At 40.1% G+C, this 15,518-nt stretch overlaps 1 protein-coding gene across 1 annotated transcript in view; it reads right to left on the reverse strand.

The window, feature by feature from the left end:
• The window catches only part of CKAP2L (cytoskeleton associated protein 2 like), a 30,772-nt gene that overhangs the window by 13,071 nt on the left and 2,183 nt on the right, over positions 1–15,518 (reverse strand). The window contains exons 3-5 of the mRNA XM_060027699.1: positions 14,180–14,231; positions 6,379–7,625; positions 2,331–2,538 (exon numbers count right to left, since the gene is read on the reverse strand). Of these exons, the coding sequence (XP_059883682.1) occupies positions 2,331–2,538; positions 6,379–7,625; positions 14,180–14,231 (1,507 nt within the window). The remainder of the gene's footprint in view (positions 1–2,330; positions 2,539–6,378; positions 7,626–14,179; positions 14,232–15,518) is intronic.

Here is a 15,518-nt window from a genome sequence, read left to right on the forward strand (position 1 = left end):
ACCCAGAAAAAACAAAAAAAAGAACCCCCCAAAACCCAACACCAACAAAACCAACTACATATCTGGGAGTTAAAAGATACTCTTCTAAGATAACTTTTGGATTAAAGAAGAACTCAAAATGGAAATCTCAAACTAGAAACGAAAATGAGAACATGTCAGTTATTAGGCTATGATCTCTTAGCTCCAAACCCACCTTTTATCCTCTGCTTTGTTGTGCAGAATTCTGTAAATGTGCTGGAATTCTATAAATCACTTTCTGCTTTGACAGCAGTTCTCTGATGGGCTCGGCCAGTATGGGGCACTAGAGGGAGGTTGCAGGGCTGGAGAAGAGAGGGGACTGCCTCTTTCCCATTTGCTTTCATCACCCCAGCAATGGTCCTTCACTGTGGCAGCAGCAGTTGGTTCCAGCCTCTACCTTTTTACCCTGGCATTCACAGACTCTGCCTCACTGTGCTCCTTCAGAGGCAAAAGCACCAACCGGCTAGCTAGCATCGTTTTCTCAAGGTCTGAATCCCAGCCCTGCAGGGCCCCTCCTCCAGCTCCGGTGGCACCAGCGTTGCTAGTAGTATGCCCTCCTTAGAGCTGGAGTCCCACTTCCACCAGGGTTTGTCTCTCCTAGCTGCTAGGTTCTGATATCCCCAACCTCTCTTTGTTCCCCTTTCTTCCTTGAAGGGTCTGCTTCAAGGACACTCACCTAAGACACTGTGAAACCAACCTTCATATTCCATTCTTTCTATTGAGATACCTTGTGTTTCTGTTTTTCTGACTTGACTCTGATACAAAACATTACCTAGTCAAACATGAAGGATATGACCAAAGCTAAATTCAGAGGCAAATTGACAGCACTAAAAAATATTTTTAATAAAATAAGAAAGACTGACATAAATGCTCTAAGCTTTCAACTAAAAAAGCTAGAAAAGAAAAATAAACATAAAAATAGATGCAGACACTGATGCAAGAGAAAAAAATAAAACCCAAAAGATGGCCTTTTAAAAAGATGAATAGAGAAATCTTTAGCAAGTCTGATTTAAATAAAAGGCACAGAATTACTAAAATTGGTTCAAGAAATACAAAACCTAAATAGACCAATGACCATGGAAAAAATTGAAAAAACAGAAAATTATCCCCCAAAGTCCAGATGATTTTAGAGGTAAGTTCTTACCAAACCTTCAAAGAACAAAATAATTCTAATGAATCTCAATTGCAAATAAAGTATTTTCAGGGTACAGGAAAAAAGGAAAATACCCAACTCATTTGACAAAGCCAGCATAATACTGATACTAGGAAAACACAAGAAAAGACAACCAAAGAACACACATAAAAATCTGAAATAACTGCAGCTCACAAAACCATATACTTCATTTCTCTACATACCTATACTGTTAAGCAAATGCATAAAAACTGTCTGGAAGGATAATGGGCAGTAGTGGTCACCTCCAGGGAGAAGCCTGGGGTGCGTACCTTGTGTGTGTGCGTGCACCTGCGCAAGTGCTGGGAGTAATTTACCTGTATTATCTGAAATGCTTTTAATAATAAAAATGTATTCAGGTATTTTTTTAATGCAATGAAAACAAGAGAAAGAACAAACAAAGAACTGAAGTTTAATTCCACAAAAGAGTAGTTAATGTTTAACTGAATCTAATGAAAAAAACTGCCCAGAGTAGACCTAATTTGAAGGTTTCCTTTTTTTTGCTGATATACAATACTACCAGTCAAACGACAGAACTGAGTTTGCTTCAGGCAAGGACCTTAGTATAGAAGTCTATCCAGTTATTTTTTATTAATATATTTTTCCTTCAAGGAATATCCTAAGGATCATACCCTTTGCTTACCATTTACTTATCCTTATCTGCAAAATCCAAGATACAATTTGGATGCCATTCATAGCTACCTAGAGACCTTAGGATAATCTAATTCTACATGAGGCCTTGCCTTTTGACTTCAGCTTCGTATCTAAATGTCAGATGTTTACTCTTTGGACCTCAGTACATGAAGAAGGCAGAGTTCCTTTTGAATCCCTCTGGAGCCAGGCTACTTGGGTTAATTTCCCAACTTCTCTGTGCCTCAGCTTCATTTGTAAAGTGAATATCATAATAGTCATTATGTAATTGTATGAAATAATATAAGTAAAGTGCTTAGAACAGTACCTGGCATACAAGAGTCATTATTTAAGTACAGGTTTTTTATTATTACTATCCTTCCTCTCTATTAAAAGGAGGAGCTAAATTTCTGCTTAGACAGAGGTTATCTCCCCTACGCTATATTTAACAAAAATGTTTAAAAAACTCTAAGATTCAGCAAAGCTTTGGGAGCTTATTGTTCTCACTCACCCCTTCAATGAGCTGCAGACATTCTGTCAGAGTGTTGTTAATTTTACTGGATAGTTCAAGTTGTGCTTTCTTTTCTTCCTCTTCTTTTTCCATACTCTTCCAGAATGAAATATTCATTTCCTCTATTATTTTTCTTTTTGTTTTAAGTTCCATAGGAGGCCGTTTATAGATCCTCCCCTTAGATTTCTGCCATTCTTCCAACTGTTTCCTGTTATACAATTAAAAAGGGGGATGGTTTTAGGGGTCTTTTTTGGTACACGGTTAAGCTTCTAAAGTATGACATGCATAGATTATCACTGAACACCTTCAACTAGAAAGTCAGGAGAGTGTTTTAAAAATAATTTACCAATTGGTATTGGAAGCACTGGTTGCCCCCACCCTTCAGAAGGCAGATGCCAGACGGATTAGTTGGATTACAACAGGCGGTTAGCATCTCAATCTTCAAACTCCTTAATTTCCTGTTTATTTTTCAATATTTTTCTGTGACAATTTTTACCTGTATGCTACTCCTGACAAATTGCTGTCCTAAGACATCCCTCCATCTCTGAGGTCATTAACTCAGCACTGCATTTCTCTTATCATGAGCTTTGTATCTGCCACTCGACCAGACTCCCCAAACCTGTATTCTGCCCTCAGTAGGGTCGTGGCCCCTCAGTGACCCACTTTGCCCAGTTCCTTAGCCCTCTCCTACCACACATGACCCCCTCTTCCCCAATGAGATCAATAATTTCAGGGCTCTTTTCTTAAGTAGCTAGTCTCTGATGGTGCCACGTCCTAATCCTCGCTCTCCCCACACTGTTCACTCTCCACTCCTGCTCCTAGGCAGTCCACAGACTACTGTTGAAGGAGTCACCAAGACATGTAGGCCCAAGCATCTGAATGTAGGCTCTTCAGTTTCTTTAAATTACAACTACATGTTTATGACTCACAAACGTACATTTCAGCCCAGATCACTCTCTAGGGTCCCAAGCTTTGTAAACTCCAGTGCCTAACTGATAACTTTTATCTGATGTCTGGCAGGCATTTAAAATTTAATATTGTTCAAAACGAAGCTCTCGATTTTCATCTCCAAATCTTTTCCCAAACAGCCTTCCCTACATTGGTAAACAGTGCCCCAATCTACCCAGTTGCTAGGGCCTAAAACGAGGAGTTGTCTTGAGTAGTCCTTTCTTTTCCCCACGTCCAATACATCATCATATAATCAGTATTGATTCTATCTCCACTACCACCATTCTTGTCCAGATCACTGTCACCTTCTGCCTGAAATGCTGCAGCAGCCTCCTAATTCATCTCCTTCCTTCCACTCTAACCCTTCTCAAATTCATCCTGTGCACAGTAGCTAGTGATCTTTATAAAGTAAACCAGTCATGGCCAGGTACTTTCCATGGCTCTTGGAATAAAATTCAAAATGTTCTCTGTGGCCGAAGGTGAAGTGCAGGTTGGTTCCTGCCTACAACCTCATGTTACACCACTCTCCCCCTCACTCACTGCCTTCCAGGAGCTCTGGCATTTTTTCCGTTACTTAACCCAAGCTCATTCCTCCCTCAGGGTCTTGTATTGTCTGTCTTCAGTCCTCTGCTCAAATGATAACTCCTTGAAGAGGTAATTTTCTGTAATTATGCTGTCTTAATCAACATGTTGATTTTCTATCTTTTCCACTAGAATCCAAGGTCTATGAAGACAGAAACCTTGGATGTCCCAGTGCCTAGCATAGTGTTTAGAACACGTGTTTAATTACAGTAAAATTCACCTTTTTTGGTACACAGTTCTGTGAGTTTTGACAAATGCATGAAATCATGTGACTGTGAGTACAATCAAGATACAACACCCTCAAAAATGCCCCTGTGTTCCTCAGTGGTCAGCCTTGCCACCCATGCCAGCTCCCAGCAGTCACTGATCGCTTTGCTGTCCTTATAGCTTTGCTTTTTCCAGAAAATCAGTAACTATCAAAAAAAAAATTTTATTTATTTATTTTTGGCTGCATTGAGTCTTCGCTGCTGCACACAGGCTTTCTCTAGTTGCATCGAGCGGGGGCTACTCTTCGTTGCGGTGTGCATGCTTCTCACTGCAGTGGCTTCTCTTGTTGCAGAGCAGGGGCTCTAGGCGTGCGGGCTTCAGTAGTCATGGCACGTGCGCTCAGTAGTTGTGGCTCATGGGCTCTAGAGTGCAGGCTCAGTAGTTGTGGCGCACGGGCTTAGCGGCTCCGTGGCATGTGGGATCTTCCCAGACCAGGACTTGAACCCGTGTCCCCTGCACTGGCAGGCGGATTCTTAACCATTGCACCACCAGGGAAGCCCCCGAGAAAACCAGTAACTATTAACTCTCTTGTTTCTCCCTTGATTTCTCAGCACAGTCCACACAGTGCTTATATCAGCCCTAACTGCTTCCCCTTTACCTTCACCGGCTTCATGACAGAAGCTGAGTCATCTGGCATGTGTTTCCCCTATGTTCCCAGCATTCTTCTTATCTCCTTAGCCTTGCTTCTAATCATAAATGAAGAGGGAACTTGCTTTTTCTAAAGCTAACATATTCCTAGGAGCTGGCTTTATTATTCTAGTACTTTCCATATATACACCAGAAAAAATGTTCCATAATAGTAGACTATGACTGTATGCTGATCACTGTATCTCCCAGTGTAGGTGCTAAAGGAACACTCGAGGAATGAGAGAGTGATCTATCCTTCTCCACAGACTCCTCCTATTTTTTGTCATCAAACTTGGCCCAGCTGTAATCTGTCTTAGGATCCATCGTCTGTTATCTGGTCTACATTGCAAAGCTCCAGGGTAGGGACCCTGACCTCCTCATTCACCAGCTCAAGGCCTTTTCATTCAGTTTTCTTTTTGCTCAGAAGACTCATCCTTCTTCCTGTCACTGTCCTTTTTTTTTGTGGTACGCGGGCCTCTCTCACTGTTGTGGCCTTTCCCACTGCAGAGCACAGGTTCCGGACGTGCAGGCTCAGCGGCCATGGCTCACAGGCCCAGCCGCTCTGTGGCATGTGGGATCTTCCCGGTCTGGGGCATGAACCCGTGTCCCCTGCATCGGCAGGCGGACTCTCAACCACTGCGCCACCAGGGAAGCCCTCTGTCACTGTCCTTTTCCCAGTCCAGATGTCACTGTTCAAAGTACCTCCCCTGACCTTTCTATCTAAAGTCATCCCAGCCTCCCTCTCTCAATCGCATCACCCTGAATTAAGTTATTTTCTGTCTCTTCAGGAGGGCAGAGAGCTTGTCAGTGGTGTTCAGGGCTGTATTCAGAGAATAAATCCTGCCCTCACTTCACTCTGCTATACCTTTTAGCTACCATCTAATTTTACATGTTCCTTTTGCCCTTGCCAGGAATCTCCTTATTTTCTACTCCAATCCAGTGTACAGAGGTGCTTCTCCGGGGAGGTTCACCACATCATCAGAATATGTCTGGTCCTGTTCAGAAAGTGTATGAAATCCTTTGGCTCAGTTTCAAGCATCACACATGTTAATGTTAACTCCCAGCAGCCTGAGATTCTGACTTCTAACATCTGAACTCTGTATGTGAACTGATTACTTCTCTCTGCCTTAGCGTACTTTCCAAAACTTGGCCTGCTCAGACTCATAGCAGTTCCCTGCTCCTTCTTCTCTGATAACTTTTCGGATTTCACATTAGTTGGCTTGACAAGGGGCTACCATGTCCGCACTTCCTAGCGGTGTAAGTTCACTACTCTGGCTCCTCCTACCCTGCCTCTTCTGTTGCTGTTCAGTCCCTGCAGGGCACTTCTTACATGAATGGTCTACCTCTGCAACCTCTACTTCTTATCCAACTATTCTGTTTCAATTTCTTTTTTAAAAAATAAATTATTTCAAGCATACAGAAAATTACAGAGAACAATTTGAACACATGTATGTACCACCCAGCTCTATCAAGTCTTCATATTTGCTTTGTCTGTTTTTCAGAGTTACAGCTAAAAATTACTCAGGAGCCATTATTTATGACCCATCTCCTGACTTTAGCACTCCTGATGGTCAATTTGCCTAGTCATCTTACTTTGCAAAATTTTGGAATTAAAATAAAGTACCTTCGATCCTCTGCTGTGGTCTTCTTACTTGGATTAGTTTGGGTCCCATTTGGGAGTCCTCTTCCATTTACGGTTGTGCCACCAGCTTGAGTTCTGGGAGCTGTCTTGTTTAGAAAACAGTTCTGGGGAAGAGCCCTTTTCAACTTGGAGTCCAAAGTCCGTGCTTTTTGTTGACAGCTGTTGTTGCATTTATTCCCTTTGGCTCCATTTGCTCTTATGCTAGGGGTGCTTGGAATGACTGAGTTAAAGCTGCCAACTGTCAAATTAGGCCTTTGGCTTATGGCTTTTGATTTTTGCAGTACATATGATGTCCGACGTCTACAACAAGCTTGCGTGGGTTTATGATCTTGCTTTGTGTTTGGATGTCTGTTGTTACATCCTCTTTGAAGCACTTTGGGGTATGTGCTGGGTTTGCTATGTTTTACTTTCTGTTCAGTAACAGTGCATGACTGTAACTTAGTTTCATTTGGTCTTTCATACTTACCCCTATTAACCTTTATATTCTTTATGTCCTTAACCACTGTTTTCTTTGATGCCTGAGTCCTGTTAAGTGTCTGGACAAAGTGAGAGGAAACTGTTTTTGGGGGTTTTCCCCCTGGTCTTGCAAGATCTGTTCCTCTAGAGAGTTGCTGAGCCTTCTCTGGTGGAATCCTGATCTGTGTTTCTTCGAGGAATTGTTTGTTAGCTCTGTCTTTCAGCACAGCACTGTGCACTGATCTTTTGCCCAAGACTTCTTTAGTAGGAGCCACACTGCTCTTGGTTTGATTAGTTTTTGGCTTACTGACGGTGCCTAATTCGGGATTTGGCTTGCCCCCAGAGTCTGGTAAGATCTGGGGTGAGCTCTCCTTGTTCGTCTCTTTTAGGCAGCTGCCCAAGGATTCATCTCCAACATGGGTGTTGTCCACAGAGTCTGTACATTTAGCAGTTCCTTGTTGTGTTACCTGCTGCTTTTTAGTTTTCAATTCCTGTATATTAAGTGACCCCGTGGTTCTTCTTGACAGTTCTCCAGTAGTGGATGATCCAAATTCATGGTGGTGTTGACTACTTCCGGAAGGCTTACGGTTTGGGTTAGAAGAAACACATTCTGAAGTGAGCCTTTTTCTGCCCAGAAGTTTTGGTGGCTCCAACTTTGGCCTCTGGGACCCTGTGATACTGGCAGGTCTGGACTGATGTTTAATGCTGATGGGTCTTGTAGCTTTGACAGGCAAAGCAACATGGTTGGTAACATCCTTTTTAGGTCTAATAGTCTAAAAAGACAGAGAAAGATATAAAAAAAGTAAACTCATAACAACAGTCCACTGTTTTTAAAATAAAAAAACTAGTTATTTTGTTTATAATTTCATTTAAGAGAATTGAATCCTGAGAAAATAAAAGACTCACTAATAGATGATTTTTATAACTGGTGCTCCTATTAGAAATACATTAGAATCTTTTAGCTTGATAGAATTCAGCAGAGATGCAGTGAACACATAAAAATTGCTGTTTAAAAAAATAAATTTGGCTCCATCAAACAGGTACTTGCTGAATGCCCATTATATCCAAGTGAAGTGTCATTCTAGGGACTCTGGAAAGATACATACATAATAGACTTATGTTAGGGTAACTCCCAAGTTCCTCCTAGTACTTTGCATTGCTACACTAATTTTCTTAAAACAACACTGCCTTTGTAAAGGTCAGAGTGTCACTCAAGAAACTTTGTCTCATCCTGGAGATCAGTGGTATGGATATGCTGGGAGTCCTGAGATACTCTGGAACAGTTCTGAATAAGTACCTAACATCTCAGCAGAAAGTCAGTCATATTTGTGAAGTCAGGAAAGGGTTTTAAGGTTAGATTGTACATTATTAACAAGTAAATATTTCAGTCATGTGATTTAATTTTGGATAAGAAAGGTAGGACTAGGTTGCAGAGAACTTTTAAAACTAGGGAGGGGTGTTTAGAATTAATATGGTAAATAACAGGGACAGGCCACTGTGGATTCTGCAGCGTCTGCATTGAACGCAGTTACTCAGAAAGGAGAATTTGGCAGAGATTTGTAGACTATCCAGGGAAAGATATGGCAGGGCTAGAGTTACTGTCCTCTATTTTTGGTTTGATAATATGATGAATAATTACTATGTAAGCTTTGTGAACGTGTAAAGGACGTCTGTAACTAGAACCACTTGTCCTTAAGGGCAAAGAGATGGCCACCCTAGGATGGCCTGGGCATGTGCACTGTTGCTCATGGGTACTCTAGGGGAGCACAGGGGGCGGGAGGCAGAGAGACAGACGGTGTGCTCACGCGGCCACAGCTGGGTTACTCCTTGAGCCCCAACATTTACATCAACCTCGGCTCTCCCCATTATTGCTCATTACTGCTTACTGAAGAGGCAGGGATGTTGGTATAAACTTTCCAATTATGTGCTATTCCTTACTCGTTCTTTTTTGTATATTAAAAAAAAATCGGCATATAATTTGTACCCCATTCACCATTTTAAAGCATACAATTCAGTGGGTTTTAGTATATTCAAAAGACTGTACAACCATCGCCACTAATTCCAGAATATTTTCATCACTGCAGAAAGAAATCCCACATTTGTTAGAAGTCACTCCCCATTTCCTCCTCCCCACGGATCTGGACAACCAGTAATCTATTTTCTGTCTCTATAAATTTGCCTATTCTGGACATTTCATATAAATGGAATCATATAATATGTGGCCTTTCGAATCTGGCTTCTTCCACTTAGCATAATGTTTTTGAGATTCACCCGTGTTGTGGCATGTATCAGCACTTCATTACTCTATTTTTTAAATAATAAACTTTAGGGCTTCCCTGGTGGCGCAGTGGTTGAGAGTCCGCCTGCCGATGCAGGGGACACGGGTTCGTGCCCCGGTCTGGGAGGATCCCACGTGCTGTGGAGCGGCTGGGCCCGTGAGCCATGGCCGCTGAGCCTGCGCATCCGGAGCCTGTGCTCTGCAACGGGAGAGGCCACAACAGTGAGAGGCCTGCGTACCTAAAAAAAAACAAACAAAAAAACCCCAAAAAACAAAAAATCCAAAAAAACCAAAAAAACCCACTTCATTTGTAGAGCAGTTTTAGACCAAAGCAAAATTGAGTGGAAGTACAGAGACTTCCCCTATATTCCTCGCCCCCACACAGGCACGTCACTTCTTTTTATGGCTGAATAAATATTCCATTTTATGGCTATGTCACATTTTGGTTATCTATTCAATTGATGGACATCTGGGTCATTTCCACCTTCTGGCTATTATGAATAATGTTGCTATGAATATTTGCTATAAGTTTTGTGTGTTTGTGTGTGTGTGTGTATCTCTGTTTTCAACTCTCTTGGGTATATATCTAGGAGTGGAATTGCTGGGTCATATGGTAGCTCTATGATTAACTTCTGAGGAACTGTCAAACTATTTTCCAAAGGTACTGCACCATTTTACATTCCCACCAGTAATGCATAGGGGTTCTAATTTCTCCACATCCTCCCCAACACGTATTATCTGTCTTTTTGATTATAACCATCCTAGTGGGTGTGAAGTGGTATCTCACTGTGATTTTTATTTGCATTTCCCTAATGTTGAGCATCTTTTCATGTCCTTATTTCCCATTTGTATACTTTCTTTGGAGAAATTTCTATTCAGATCCTTTGTCCATTTAGAAATTGGGCTGTCTTTTTATTGTTGAGTTGTAAGAGTGCTTTATTTATCCTGGGTCCTAGATCTTTATCATATATAAGATTTGCAAGTATTTTCTCTCTTGTACAGTTTTTATATCTTTATTTTAGATCAGCCTGGCCTTGCTAACTTACTGTAAGTGGTAGAACTGGTCATGCAGTTAGTTTCAAGTACTTCATTGAGAGAAAAACTAGGCTTAGAAGAGTCATTAGGCTAGCAGAATAGCCTGCAATCAATAGGCAAATACACACCATTCGAGCTGGAAGGGATTTTGGAGATCATTAAATTGAGCCCCTTCATCTGAGAGGGAACGTGAGCTGCCCAAGGTCAGGCAGGGTGTTAAGAGGCAGGGTTGGGGATAGAACTTCAGTCTCTGACTCCTGGCCTCAGACAACTCACGTCAGATAGATCTGATTAAAAAAAAAAAACAAAGAATGTACAAGAAGGAACAAGTGACACAAATTGAATTTGGTCACTTCATTCTGTACATATGAAGCCAGAGAAGGGAGAAAACTCACAAAGGATATGACTAGGGTTTAAATCAGGAGAGATTTACTGCATCTGTACTAGGCACTGTGCTAGACTGCAAGGGGATACAAAGATGACAAGATGACACATGCCCCTGAGGAGTGCTAACAGAAAATTATGATACAAAGACATGAGGGCTGTAATAGGGCTGGGAGGGATTATAAAGCTCATCTGATTGGTGGTTTTCAAGCATTTTTGTTCATATACTCCCAACATAATTTTGACAAACTCTGTGCCCTCCTATACTTTTAAAAGTTAATAGCTAACATTTTTCATCATTAGTTTAAATAGCTGCAAATATGTAATTTCAGGCACACTGTCAATACTGACATTTCAAGATGAAATGAAATTTGATACCCACTATAATCCATTTAAAAACTATAGAAACACACTCTTCTTTAACAACTGAAAAGATAATACCTTTCTTTTTTCTCCTGGTCTGTTCTCATTCCAGTTCACCACAAAATTTTTATACTAGATATTTGTGCTTGGAAGTTTATAATCCATTACCCTATCATACTTCTCAACAAATATATGTCTATAAGTTTACCTTAATCTGTATTTACCATAACTATAAGTAATTCAGCAAAAGAAGATAAATGTTACCAATTTTGATCAATAATTATTAAGTATAAAGAGTAAAATACTTTTTCATAAAGAAATGGAAATATCTCTTAGTGAGTTGGCTGGAGGTTTCCCCCCACAATTAGTTCATGTATTCACTGGAAGACATTATATTATTTATTGCTAGAATGAGACAGAGGTCTTCATCAGTTTTATTCCTTTGGCTTTTTAAATAAAAACTCAGAAAATCTGTGCATATTATCAAGTAGATGGGAATAGAAGATGTTTTGTTACAGCAATTACAGTCAATTCTTTGAACTCATCCAGAGGCATATGCTAAAAGTCATGCAGTGATCTCTCAGCAAAAAATTATTTTTAATGTTCTTCCACATGACAATGTTGAATGCAAAGAACTGGAAGCTGCTTGAACTGCAAAAGGCTTTCTGAACATCACCACCGTTATTTCAAATTGTCCCTTGACTTTGTACTTTGGAGGTACATATTTCCATCCCTGGGCAAAACAAGCAGAGAAAGAACTGAAAAGTGGAAGAAGGATGACAAGGGAGTGTCAAGGGAGGTGGGAAAGGAGAAACTGAAGCACATTCGACGACAAATCAATTTTGGGCAAAAGCACATACGCAAGTTGAAGATGTGGAAATTGGTTCTGTTAAAATGTGTACCTGCTGGAGATGCTTTATGCACCTCCAGAGGAACATATATCCCAATATGCAGACACTTCTAAATGTACTTCAATCTGCATTAACTCAATCCTTTCAAACAACTCTATGAGAAACCTCCTATTGTTCCCATCTCACAGATGAAGTTAAATAACTTGCCCAAGGTCCCTGAGCTAGAAAACAAAGGAGTCAAGATTTGGACCAAGGCAATTTCTTAACTATTATACATTACTGTTTCTCAATAAATCCAAGAGGATGGCTCCAAGGAATCTTTTCAAATATGTTAAAACTCCTAATAGGAACAGAAAATGAAAAACTTCTTTTGTGTGTTCCTTTGTGTGCCAGAATGAAACCTGAAACAGTTATGGTGAGGCTGTTAATTTCAAAAAGTGAGGCATGGTAACAGTACACTAAGAGTATGCCAGAAAAGCTTTGTTCAGGTCCTTATTGGCTGTATAAATGTGGCCAATCTCCTTGAGCCTCAGTCCTCTCATTTGTAAAATGGGAATAATAATATCTATAATCTGGGGAAGGTGCTATAAAGTCCTGGCTTTTGCAAGATAGTTTTGATTTATGCCTGTTGGCCCAACATATTAATAGCACTTCCTTTTACTCTCAAAAGGTCTCTGGACATTAAATCATATGACCACCCTGCTTATAGCGTTGTTTTGAATATTAATTGAGATATTGTATGTAAGGTGTCTCATCCAGTATCTGCATAATAACAAGTACTCAAATGTTAACTCTTACGGTTATATATAAAAAATGTTTTATAAATTGTGAAGCCTTATACAATTGTAATGATGAGTTATTTGCCTAGTACGTTGAGTTTCTCCCAAGTCCCATAATTGCCTTCCCCACTTCATTTTTACCTTCACTACTGTGATATCTACCGTAAAGGGTAGGTATCACCTCATTTAAGAGATGATTTACTGAAATCAGTATTGTCAGCTTCGAGCGAACCTTCTGGGAGCTCTTAATGAGGGCCCCTTCCAACAGAGTTTTTAAGCCTTGCATGCTATACCAGTTAAATCTTCCTAAAGCAGAAGTCTAACCCAGGGGCTTCCCTGGTGGCGCAGTGGTGAAGAATTCACCTGCCAATGCAGGGGACACGGGTTCATTCCCTGGTCCGGGAAGATCCCACATGCCGCAGAGCAACTAAGTCCATGCGCCACAACTACTGAGCCTGTGCTCTAGAGCCCATGAGCTACAACTACTGAGCCCACATGACACAACTACTGAAGCCTGCGCGCCTAGAGCCCGTGCTCTGCAACAAGAGAAGCTACCTCAATGAGAAGTCCACGCGCTACAACGAAGAGTAACCCCCATTCTCCGCAACTAGAGAAAGCCTGCGCAGCAATGAAGGCCCAACACAGCCAAAAGTAAATAAATAAAAAATAAAGATAAAAAAAGAGTCTAGCCCAGTAATTCTCAACTGTTCACATCATCATGCACCACTTTTGCTTTCTATGCATTTCCTATCCTCCACAGTGTCTAATGATGTCACGTGTACACATAACATATATAATCTATATATGATAGATACATGCCTATGCATATAGGTATATATGTATACGTGTGTGTGTCTGTGTACATTTAATGAACGAATCATTAAAACTTATGAAAATTGGCACCAGTGTCACACTTTGGGCAACATTATTTCAATTACACTTGAACTTAGATAAAACTATGGTTTTAAAAATTAAAGTTGGGATTTTTATTGATTATTTTATTGCAGATGAACAATTTGTGCCATTTTCAGGAGGATAATTTCTCCCATTTTAAAACCTTAAGTATGTTAGGATCTTTTTATCATTCCTTCCAGTCTAGCTGAACCGAACTGATTGGGAAGCACAGGTTTGCTAAGTACCTTGGAAGATCCAACACAGATGTTCTCTTTTAATGACTACTGAGCTATTTAACTTCATGGCAGCATACCAAAGTAGTTAAGACCATGGGCTCTCAGCCTATCAACCTATTAAGAGATTAATAACTATGTGACCTTGGGAACTTAACCCTTCTGTGACTCAGTTCCCTCATCTGTAAAATGGGCTACTAATAGTCCTACCTCATAAGGTTGTAAGGACTCAAGGAGTTAATGCAAGTCAGAAAAGATCCAGACACATAGTAAGTATTCAATAAACGTTAAGAGGACAAAAGTGCACTTAAAGATTTTTTTTGGCTAATAAACTGAACTACAGTATGTTGTACTTTTCAAAAAATGATACTATTGCTTACTAAACCAAACTGTTCTTATATTTATGTAAATACCTTTGAAAAACATGTTCTTTAGGTTGTTAACATGTTTGTTATTTTTATTGCTAATCATCCAAAACGGATATTTTTTAAAAGACTAATTTCTACTTACAGATTTAGAAGGTGGTGGATTCGGGCAATTATTCTTGGCTTTTAGATAAGGCCTATAAAAGATGAAAGATGATTAATTCTTTGTACAGAAGAATCAGCAAGGCTTGGGAAGTACAGTGCTTAACAGTACAGTGATTAAAAATTTTTATGGTTAGAATTTTAAAGCATTAGAATTTCCATATATGGTAAAAAAAAATTCAAAAATTATGATTGATAGAAAGTCTCCTTATCATCCCTTCCTCAGTCCTATTATTCTACTCCTCAGCGACCACAACCACTGTTGCCCGTTTTTTTCTGTGATCCTTTCATAGATGTCCTATGCATAAACATAACATTCTAACAGTATTAATAAAATATGTGTTTTCTTCATATCTGCATAGTCTTACTCAGTGGAACATCATTCCGGGAACACTGCAATGTGCCAGGCACTAGAGATTCAATGCCAAATAAGATAATTAAATGCTCCTTTAAAAAGCGTGTTTTCTATGACTGTGAATCTGTTTCTGTTTTGTAAATAAATTCATTTATATTAAATCAACTATAAGTAAGAAAAAAACTTGCTTGTTTTTTAAGTATCTTCACATAGTGAATTTTCAGGTGGGGAAAGTGATATAAATAAAAAATACTGAGGCACATATGAAATCTAGCTAGTGAGAGATAAAATGCAAAAAAAAGAGAAAAACAGAGAATTTAGACTCAGTCTTCACAGATCATAAACTGACAAGACTAACAGGGACTTTGATCACGACTTGACGCTTGTTTCTCCCATCTTGGATGTATGTAAGTCCTGGGAAGGCAGGGAGCGCATACCTTCAGAAGCAAGAGTGACTGATACATTATAGGTATTAAATAAATATATGTTGACTACATGAATTAGGTTTATTTAATCAAGGAAATAGAGTCGAGTAAAAACCCAAAGTAAAAAGAAACTAAAACAAAGGGTGAAAGCTAACTTTGTAAAAATTGGTTTTCAAATAAAAATTTAGCAACATGTTGGGTAGAAAAACATATCAATGCTAAGGCAAGTGAGATAACACCATTTAGATGACAAGATGTTGACAAAAGATCAAAGTGAAGCAGTCCTATTCCGTTTACCTCAAGAGTAAGTGCTAAGAGGGAGACCAAAGAGCACTGTCAGGCTGGAGGATGTGGGTGTGCAGCTTATGGAGGATGGACTGAACCGGCTCTCCTGCTTTAGAGAGAGGCACCAGAACCAGGGTCACTCAACTCCTCGGCCAAACATTGCCTTCACAAGAATCGCTCTCCCAGGAAACGCAGCAGGGACAGGAAAAGCTTGCAGCACTGCAGGTGATATTGTAGACCCTCCTCTCCCGCCTCTG

This window comes from Delphinus delphis, chromosome 12 (assembly GCF_949987515.2).
Source record: "Delphinus delphis chromosome 12, mDelDel1.2, whole genome shotgun sequence".
In the NCBI taxonomy this organism is placed as follows: domain Eukaryota; kingdom Metazoa; phylum Chordata; class Mammalia; order Artiodactyla; family Delphinidae; genus Delphinus; species Delphinus delphis.